The sequence below is a fragment of the Mytilus californianus genome, unplaced genomic scaffold (genome assembly GCF_021869535.1).
Source record: "Mytilus californianus isolate M0D057914Y unplaced genomic scaffold, xbMytCali1.0.p SCAF_11, whole genome shotgun sequence".
In the NCBI taxonomy this organism is placed as follows: domain Eukaryota; kingdom Metazoa; phylum Mollusca; class Bivalvia; order Mytilida; family Mytilidae; genus Mytilus; species Mytilus californianus.
Genome location: NW_026262593.1, coordinates 13,533,287 through 13,543,976, shown reverse-complemented (window position 1 = coordinate 13,543,976; position 10,690 = coordinate 13,533,287). Strand labels below are relative to the sequence as shown.

General features: G+C 31.2%; 1 protein-coding gene and 1 long non-coding RNA gene across 6 annotated transcripts in view; one reads left to right on the top strand and one right to left on the bottom strand.

Annotated features, from left to right (window-relative positions):
- Positions 1-10,690, top strand: part of LOC127719590 (nucleolar complex protein 2 homolog) — a 227,607-nt gene continuing 216,917 nt past the window's right edge. For all 5 annotated transcript variants that reach the window (XM_052225814.1, XM_052225812.1, XM_052225813.1 and 2 more), the window contains exons 1-4: positions 1-90; positions 4,411-4,641; positions 5,704-5,828; positions 7,119-7,258. In XM_052225814.1, the coding sequence (XP_052081774.1) occupies positions 50-90; positions 4,411-4,641; positions 5,704-5,828; positions 7,119-7,258 (537 nt within the window). In that variant the 5' untranslated portion in view covers positions 1-49. The remainder of the gene's footprint in view (positions 91-4,410; positions 4,642-5,703; positions 5,829-7,118; positions 7,259-10,690) is intronic.
- LOC127719605 (uncharacterized) overlaps positions 10,560-10,690 on the bottom strand; it is an 85,287-nt gene continuing 85,156 nt past the window's right edge. The window contains exon 2 of the long non-coding RNA XR_007990426.1: positions 10,560-10,678. This is a non-coding gene — a long non-coding RNA (uncharacterized LOC127719605). The remainder of the gene's footprint in view (positions 10,679-10,690) is intronic.

Genomic DNA, 10,690 nt, shown 5'->3' with positions numbered 1-10,690 from the left:
CATCTTTCACCGGAAGTGTAAAATCAAAACAAATACTACAACTTCCGTTATGGCTGCCTCCATGAAGAAAAGCATGTCCAGCAAGAAAAGGTTGTTATATGTTAAATAATGGATTTTTTTTCACACACTTCATGAATTTAAACCTTATTTGAGCAATGCATTTTCATACAAAATAACAATATTTAAGAAAACATATTAAATCAATGTCTTTTCTTATAAAACACATGAAATACATGTACATACTACATGTATACATTATTCTGCTATTTCAGAAGTAGTCTGTAACACAAGTTACCCAGAACCCCCATTCCCCCTTTTCTTATGGAAGATATACAGTCCAATTTATTAGTAGGTGAAATTTTCTGATCTTTCAAAAATATCTGCCAAATTTCTTATTTATTTAACCAATATGTTTTGGTAACTCTTAAACTCTTGAAAATCTAGTATCTCCAATACTGGCAATAGGACTAAGGTTTTGAGATAAAAAATCCTCTGGCAATTTTGCATCGTCCATGAATGGGGTGGGGTACATAATATTTCTGTAATAGCCCATTATCAGGTTACCTGTGTCTCATCATGTTCAATAGGTCAAAAGCCTCAAAGAAAATACATGAACATGTATATGAATTAGGTGGGATTACGATAACATCAAGTATTTTGAAATCCTGATGAATATATTTACTGGAACATGTACAGGATTTATTGTGTAGTTGATTAAAACTTGATTTGTAAAGCTCACTTGAGCATGTGTTTAAGTAGTCTGTTAACTAAATATTGACTTTAAACAAACTCTGAATTGAAATGGATCTCCTGAATTTTACAATCACTATGCTGGGACAAGAATCCGGGTGTGTTCGCCCTGATTCACATTCGCCCTAGTACCTGTTCGCCCTTATACCTGTTCGCCCAGGGTCCATTCGCCCTGATTTTTTTTTTTTTTTTATTGTTGTTGTCTAGTTGCAGAATGTTTATTATTTGAACAGATTATGTTAAAGTTTGTTGAAAAATTGGCCAAATATTTGTATTGGGGCAACCAAATAATTATGTTCCTTTGATTTGCATAGTAGAATATCGGAATGTATTTATCTTTATTGATATTTGTAAACAATTTTGATAATTCTAGTCAATTTATGCAGTATAATAATAAATGAACTTATAAATCCTTTTCATGTTTTACAATTCATACATCATTGTTTTTACTCATTCCAAGCTGACTAGTTTATCAAAACAAAATGTTGTTTTTATTATTAATCCATCAAAGACAATTATTACAACAATCAGTGAGAATTATTATTATGAAAAATTAAAGCTCCAAAACATGCCATCAATTTTAAATAATTCCATGTGTGTTCATGAATTTCAAGAATTTATACCATATAAATATCTGAATAAGTTTATTAAACTTTAATACCCTTAATATCAATATTTTTTAATAAAAGTAGGGAGAACGAACCCAGTGCGAACGAACTCAGGGCAAACGGATCCAGGGCGAACAGACCCGATACCCTGGGACAAGTACATAAAATGTATTTTAGACAATACTGGAGTAAAATTTTGTTATAGCATTCTTAAAAAATATGAAAATAACAATACATATTATGCTACAGTGCATTGCAAATTGAATGTTGGTTTCCCCTAACACAAGAAAATTGGAAAGTGTCACAGGCGTATTTATTTGGAGTAAAATCAAACAAGGCACACAGTTTAACTCGACAGAGATTTTTTTCTAAAACCACTGATAGGAAAGTCTTGAACAAGAACTTTTTTGACATTAGATCTTGATCTGTATTAAGATATATGCTATTTTAAACGATAAATGAAATATTTTAAAAGAAATTATCAGACAATTAAAACATAACTGATTATTGTCTTTTAAATGAGTCATGCTCTTTTTTTTCATCTGTTGAAATAGGTTGACCCGGAAGGTAAAAGCAGTCAGAGTTCGGGGACCCCAACAATCTTTTTTGCATGGCCGTATTGTTTTTTAATGCTTCCAGATTGTCAATGTTTTTTTAATGTCAGCTAATACAATTATTAGATGAATAAATGGAGAAGTGGGGTATATGTCAATTATCTTTTCCTTGTATATCCACACAGCAAGGTTCTCAATAAGGTGAGTCAATGAGTCCTGGACTCATCATTTTCAAAACTGATGTGTCTCTAGATTAGCATGTTGATCTATTGTCTTAAAAATGTATAATATCCAATAACATCAGTAGATTTGGATAACTAAGCCCTTATAATTGAATAAAGTAACATGCATTTTTAGTGGAAAATTGTTTTGACGTTAATTAAGCTCCAATAAAAAATTGTTTGCTAGCCCGTCTTTGTGATTGATGTAAGATAACTCCCAATTTTCCCAACATTTTATCATTATGGGGAGATAACTTAATTCAGTTTTCACATAGTCTTTTTCAAAAAAGTTCAAATGCTTAATGTAGGTTTCATTTATAATTTCTCACTAAAGCAGTACTAGCTGAACTTGGTATGTATCCAGTTTTTATAGAAGCATTAAAACTGTCAATTGGCTTCTGGTTGCATGTGATAAAATCTGGTAATAATTGTTTACTTAAAGACGTATATAGTTCAAACCTGCAATTATCCAATGGGTTTGCAAAAAAGATTGAACAATTACTTGCTACATTAAATTTTTCACATGTTTGGGAAAATCATGATACTATTTCAAAAAGGTGTTTATTATATGCACTTCATACCAAACTTAATGATAGATATCTGAATTATTGGAAAGAAAATATTTTTTGTGATGATAAATCATTGCATGGTAATTAGCTCAGAACATATAGACAGCTTAAAGAAAATTACAAATTGGAAACCTATTTACTGTTGATAGAAAAGTAATAGGACATTTTGCCAAAATTCGCATAAGTAATAGTGTTCTTAAAATTGAACAATGTCGACACACTAAAACTCCTGTAGAAGAAAGAATTTGTCCCTTGTGTCTTTTAGAAGTAGAAGATGAATTTCATTTCACTATAAAATATACAAAATTAAATACAATTAGAGAACAATTATTTTCCAAAATTAGTGAAATAGTTCCCTCTTAAATATGACTAACGAAGCAAGATTTAAATTTTTGTATATGTGTGGTGAGACTGATATAATTAGAGTTATTGTAAAATTCATAAGTGACATGTACAATTCTAGAAATGCTTTATTGAATACTAAATAACTTTGTGGTACCACCTCCTCAACAGAGATTATACACATTTATTATTGTAACAATATTTTCTTTTAACAATGGAGTAGATATACAAATATATATATACAATGTAATTATGTTTATAAATGTGGTCAGATATATGTTTGTATGTTTATGTATATGTCTTGGTAACAATCCTATAATTTTGGATTTTAAACCAATAAAATATCCTATCTTATCTTATCTAAAGCATTTGACATAAATTTGAAGTTTCTGGAATAAAGTGGTGGTTATGGTGTTCTGTTTATGTGTTTGTGTGTATGTGTATCTTGTGTGTGTTTGTGTTGGGGGTTGTGTGTTACACAGCATACATGTATTTGTATTTAAAGAATTAAGTAATGCAAATAAATCAAGACAATATGTCTACTTCATTTGAAATCTGACATAATTATATACACCATATTAACCTGTTCAATGGAGACAATTAATAAACACATTGATTCGATAGACTTGTTGGAATTGAAACATAGTACAAAGGGATGTCACTCTTGCATTCACTCTTGCATTAAAATGACATATCAAAAGAATAAATTGACACAACATTCATGCTCCAGCTTCTACAGGAAGATTCTAAGTTATCATTTTAACCAACAGTTGTTAATCTATAGGATAGTGACTGCAAACGAATGCTTACCCACATTATAGTATATTTGTTTGAAATTTTTGTTAAACCTACTCAGAAAAATGCATGAACGACTTGACTTTCAAAGCTCATATATTAACGTGTTTACACATCAATATGATATAGTCGTTTAACAATATTTGCCTCTAACAGTATAAGACAAAACACAGATCATATTGCTTGCATCAAATTACCGAAAAAAAATTTCAATTAAAGCCTGAACATTTTGACATTCATTATTTATTTTTTTAATCGTTTTTTTAATATTATCCCTACTTCCTGTTAAGATTTGACTAAATACCCATATCCTGATATCGTCAGTTAGAATCCCTACAAAGATTGCATCAAGATTGTCAAATGTTGTATCAACTGAGCACATCCTTGGTCTATAATCATGAAATTGTTATGTAAACTGAAATAATAAAATGTTTATTTTCACACTGTTGGGCTTGCCATGGCCAAAAGTGATGAGTCATTTGACTTGCCTTAAAAAAATTCAAGTTGAGAATATATGCACTGTTAAAAAGTTATAAATTTATTGATCTTGTATTTTTTTTGTTTGATTCAGGAAAATGGAGGAGTTAAGTGTTGATGAGTTTATGTTAGGAGACTTTGACAGTGACAGTGATAATGAAGATACAGCTGTTCATCAAAAACAGAAACAGAAGAAAAGAAAAAATGAAGGACTTAAAAAGAAAGAGAAACAAATGAAAGATAGTACTTCAAAACAACAGAAGAAATTACATGAAGCCTCTGTAAAACAGAAACAAACTAAAATTACTGATCTGAAAAATACAAGGTTAACAACTGTCTTTTTGGGTCGGCAAAATAAATGTACATGTATTGGAGTTGTTATATACTGTAAATTCAGAAATAAATGCATGCACTTATTGTTGCAAATCACTGATTACTAGTAAAGATGAGACTTCAATGCAATTGCAAAAGTTTTTTGAAGAAAAATACTACTGAAATGATGAATGTCAGTTTTTATCATTGCAAACCTGATACCCTTGCATTAATAAAAACATTGCAATAATTTCTGAATTTAACTCATTTTCCAGAGCTATTTGTTTAAGTTACTTTCTTTAGTAAAAATAAAGATGGAATATAGTTCATTGTGAATATGTCAAATTTGTATCATTTCTAGATATGTAATATAAATAAACAAAGTAAGAAAATACTTCAAAATAACTTGCCACAGCAGGGTTCTCACTAAGACCAGTTCATGACTCATGAAAATCTGTCTGGACTCATCATTTCCCAGACTGGTGAGTCCAAAGATGCATCAAGATTGTAAAATATTTTATGAACTCTGCACATATATCATTTTAGAGTAAAAATTAAAAAATAATCTAATTTTGATGTCATTTCCTTGCACTATTTTATCATGGAGATTTAAATGATAAATTATATTGCAATAAAAAGTCCATTGACTTACCTTCAAAAATCCCTAGTGAAAACCCAGCACAAGAACTTCAAGAAATCACAAATTAAAAAAAAACAAACTGCATTTTTCATTGCTTTTTATGTACATTCTATACATTTATAGAAAAAGAAATGATATGGGGTATCCATCCATGACACAAAATCAGTACATGCATAGCAAAAAACACACAAAAAGCAAAGATCTATTTCATGATTTTTTAATTGATTGTATCTCTGAAAGTATAAATGCTACACATATTTATTTTCAATTCATGTATTACGATGCAGTTTGACAAGTTTAAATTGCCAACAAAGTTTTTACTATAATCCTATGAATTCTTATACTTTGCCTATAATACAATGTTTAGTAACGAGATTGATTATGTCATGTATGTCATGTATGTCATGTATGTATATTTTTAATGACCTCTTTCAGCAAAACAAAGAAAACATCAAAGACACACATGCAGTCTCTTGAAGCATTGAAGGAAAAAGATCCAGAATTCTATGAGTTCCTGAAAGAAGAAGGCAAAGATCTGCTGGCTTTTGATGAATCAGATGGTAAGTATAATATTAACCTCATCATTTCTATACTAGAATATATAGCTGTAAGTTCATGTGTTTTGTTATGAGATGTATAGATTATTCATGGTTTTTCAAAGCAAGAGGATGTTTCTAAGCTACAATCTCATCAAAAGCCCGATATCTCTGAGATGAGATGTGGCCGAGAAACATCCTCGAGTTTGGAAGACCATCTGTTTATCAATATTTGACCTATTACGTTGTTGATATCTACATTGACAACTGATCATGCGTCCTTAGTATCTGCAATAATTTTCTATCTCTAGCATGTCTATCGAGTAGCATGACATGAAAAATTAAAACAAAAAAAGATCCAAGGAAAAATACACCAAATAGCGATAAAACATGATCTCTTTATATCTGAAAACCATTATTTTGATTAAGAGATAAAGTTCTGAAGCATTTAAAAATTCTAATTTAGTTTTTTTCAAAGTTCAAAATCAATCCAGTTGCATCATGTACAAATGTTTAAAGGGAGATAATAAGTACACATATGAATGAGATTGTCAAGTTTTATTTTGTCATGATAAAAATCTGTGTCTAAATTCATTTCATCAAAATAACATATGCATGAGAATGTTCCCTGATATCTTTAAGTGTCAATATTATTGTAGTAAGTAATAAAATTTATATATTTATCATGTAGAAAATAATGAAAACTACAATGTATGGTATTAAATCGAAAAAAGTTAAAAAATTTATATAACAATTTATTCATGGTAAGTCAGTGTATATAAGTAAATTGTTAACTCCTTTTATTTAACTTTTCATTAATTGTCATTTCCACTAATCTAGCAGACTTGTATGGTTGTCTAAATGAATAAAAGTACAAAAATATATAACTCACATTTTTATGTGGGAGCCAAACTTCATGATTCAGGGTGCTGATGTTCTTATTTCAGAGACACCATTTACGTCAGTTATATCGTATCCATATCAGTCTTTAGCCATGTTAGGATATTTATGTACAAATATAATATGAAGTCAGAGATATTCTGTGCTCTTTTTTTATTTAAATCTTTCAATTTACTCTAAAGAGAAAATAGATATTAAGGTTATGGAAGAAGAGACTTATATATGGTAGGTTTTAAAACCCCATAGTTTATTTCTATGTTGTACATTAACTTTGTTAAATTTATTAAATAACTTTCAGCCAACAGTACATGTAATTCTTGATAGAAGATTTGATTAACAATTAGTATATGAAGTTAGTATAAACCATAAATTACTCTTGATTGAAAACTTTTTGCCACTCTTTTTATATTATAGATGAAGATGTGAGTTCTGGTGATGAAGATCAAGATGATGATAATGAAGTTCAGGATGATGCCAGTGATGAAGATTATGATGATATACCAACAAGTAGTGATGAAGAGGGAGATTTACATAAACCTCCTGAGGAACTAGAGGTTGTTATAATCTTTATTAGGAGATGTAAATTTACAAAACCTCCCAAGAAACTAGAAGTTGTTAACAAAACAACAAAACTAAAACTCACCTCCTTAGTGCTAATTTTCATTTTAGAACGATGAATTATTTTTTATCATTTCAATTTTTTGAGGTCAAAGTTAATAGCATGGTAGTCATTTCTATTTCTTCTATCTGTTGATATGTAATGAAAGAATAAAAGAGAAACTGAATGTTAATGAGACAGCAATCTACCCCAAAAAAACCCACATCTGACAAGAGTACAATATAGAGTGTAATAATAAGAACAATGCCTTATACAGTATGTAATTGTTGCTATTGAAATTGTCACAGGCTTAGATAGTGGTGTATATATTCAACAGTGACTACAAGAGATCTGTTGTCAACATAAATGTCTTTAAGGACAGAAGATAAGGCTTAAGTAGGTCCTTGATAGGAAAGCCAGTCTTTCCTATTCATTTTCACTGGAATTCAGTTAAGACATCAACCGAAAAATGCACTTGAATTTGATCAACCATGTGTTTCAGTGATTGATAAATAGATTTTTTTGGGGATTTAACGTCACTTTCAGCACTATTGGCTATTGTGGTGGCCAGATTTTATGGGTGGAGGAAGCCGAGGTCCCCAGATAGAACCACAACCTTGGGTCAATTAAGATTGAAGTCAAGGGCACTTGCCACATTGGGGTTCAAACTCACAAATTCAGTTTTGACAGGCTAGTGTTAAAGTAGATAAACAAGTTGCTTTCTTTAAAAAAAGAAATGCAATCGTAAACCCAAATGCTTGTTTGGCATTAGATATAAGATAATTGTTTAAAAAACAGATTTATTGTTTTATATCATTTTTGTTATATAAGAATTAGAAACTGACAGTGACTGTTTACTTAAAGTAAATACTGTTCAATGTGGGGTGAAATATTCTTGTTAAAGGAATATTTTTTTCTCTCCTCTCTCCCAAAAGACATCATGTTAAGTCACCCACTTGATGTTCCATTTTAAGATGCTGGCTTTTGTTTTTAAATTAGAGTTAGTTTTTAGGCTAAAGTTCAAATGCAAATGTGAAGAAATTTAATCAATTAATGATTATATGTGTTTAAGAAATGCAATACGTGAACCTGTAAAATAGCCGTTTTTATTGGAATTTGAGATATGTTCATGGTTATTTGAACAATGGCTTGATATTGATCATTATTAAGATCCTTACACCTGCTCTGCAAGGTTTTTTTATGCTTAGGGTAGCAAGCATTGGCAATTTTAAGTTCTGTGCTTTTTGTATGCTCTTAAAAGTTATAGATGACAAACCTCTTTTGTTAAAAACAAACACTTTTAAAACCTTTAACTCGCTTTGAAGATATTTTCCAGATGTCCCTTTTTATTTTGATGTTTTCTTATATTTTAAATTGTGGGTCATGAAAAAAGGCCTGCAAGTTTAATTGTAAATATATACAATTTGAATCGCACTGTATCCTCTTCACCTTGATGACCGAAACCAATTCATTAAAAAAGATATTTATAGCCTAGACATAACAGCTTACACCTTGTACTTATAAACAAACAAACAAAATTGAAAACAACAAAAAAAACTAACATGATCAAACCTGAAATTACCACTGATCAGTATACCCATCACCTAAATATGAGTTTGTTTAAAGGTCACATTTATGAACTGTTGTAAGGTGTTCCTTTTTGTCGAGCCTTCGACTTTAGTCGAAAAAGCGAGACAAAGCGATTCTGCATTCCATCGGTGTCTTTGGCGGTGGCATCCACAAATATTCACTCTGTGGTTAAAGTTTTTGAAATTTTAATAACTTTCTTAAACTATTCTGGATTTGTACCAAACTTGGACAGAAGCTTGTTTATGGTCATAACATAGTATCCAGAAGTAAGTTTTGTAAAAATAAAATTCCATTTTTCCGTATTTTACTTATAAATGGACTTAGTTTTTTCTGCTGGGAAACATTACATTCACTCTGTGGTTAATGTTTTTGTCGAGCCTGCGACTTTTGTCGCAGAAAGCTCGACATAGGGATAGTGATCCGGCGGCGGCGGCGGCGGCGGCGGCGTTAGCTAACTTCTTAAAAGCTTTATATTTTAGAAGGTGGAAGGTCTGGATGCTTCATACTTTGTATATGGATGCCTCATGTTACGAAGTTTCTGTCAGTCACATGTCCAATGTCCTTGACCTCATTTTCATGGTTCAGTGACTACTTGAAAAAAAAGTTCAGATTTTTTGTAATGTTAGATTCTCTCTTATTATTAGTAATAGGATAACTCTATTTGGTATGTGCGTACCTTGCAAGGTCCTCATGCCCGTCAGACAGTTTTCACTTGACCTCGACCTCATTTCATGGATCAGTGAACAAGGTTAAGTTTTGGTGGTCAAGTCCATATCTCAGATACTATAAGCAATAGGTCTAGTATATTCGGTGTATGGAAGGACTGTAAGGTGTACATGTCCAACTGGCAGGTGTCATCTGACCTTGACCTCATTTTCATGGTTCAGTGGTTATAGTTAAGTTTTTGTGTTTTGGTCTGTTTTTCCTATACTGTTTGCCATAGGTCTACTATATTTGGTGTATGGAATGATTGTAAGGTGTACATGTCTAGCGGGCAGGTGTCATCTAACCTTGACCTCATTTTCATGGTTCAGTGGTCAAAGTTAAGTTTTTGAGTTTTGGTCTTTTTTTCTAATACTATATGCAATAGTTCAACTATATTTGGTATGTGCGTACCTTGCAAGGTCCTCATGCCCGTCAGACAGTTTTCACTTGACGTCGACCTCATTTCATGGATCAGTGAACAAGGTTAAGTTTTGGTGGTCAAGTCCATATCTCAGATACTATAAGCAATAGGTCTAGTATATTCGGTGTATGGAAGGACTGTAAGGTGTACATGTCCAACTGGCAGGTGTCATCTGACCTTGACCTCATTTTCATGGTTCAGTGGTTATAGTTAAGTTTTTGTGTTTTGGTCTGTTTTTCTTATACTGTATGCAATAGGCCTACTATAGTTGGTGTATGGAATGATTGTAAGGTGTACATGTCTAGCGGGCAGGTGTCATCTGACCTTGACCTCATTTTCATGGTTCAGTGGTCAAAGTTAATTTTTTGAGTTTTGGTCTTTTTTTCTAATACTATATGCAATAGTTCAACTATATTTGGTGTATGGAAATATTTTATGATCTATTTGTCAGTCACACAGTTTTTTTTTTACCTTGACCTCATTTTCAAGGTTCATTGCTCAGTCTTAAGTTTTTGTGTTTTGGTCTGTTTTTCTTAAACTAAAAGCAATAGGTCAACTATATTTGTTGTATGGAAGAATTGTTAGCTGTACATGCCTGCCTAGCATGGTTCATCTGACCTTGACCTCATTTTCATGGTTCATTGGTCAATGTTTAGTTAACTTGGTTAATAA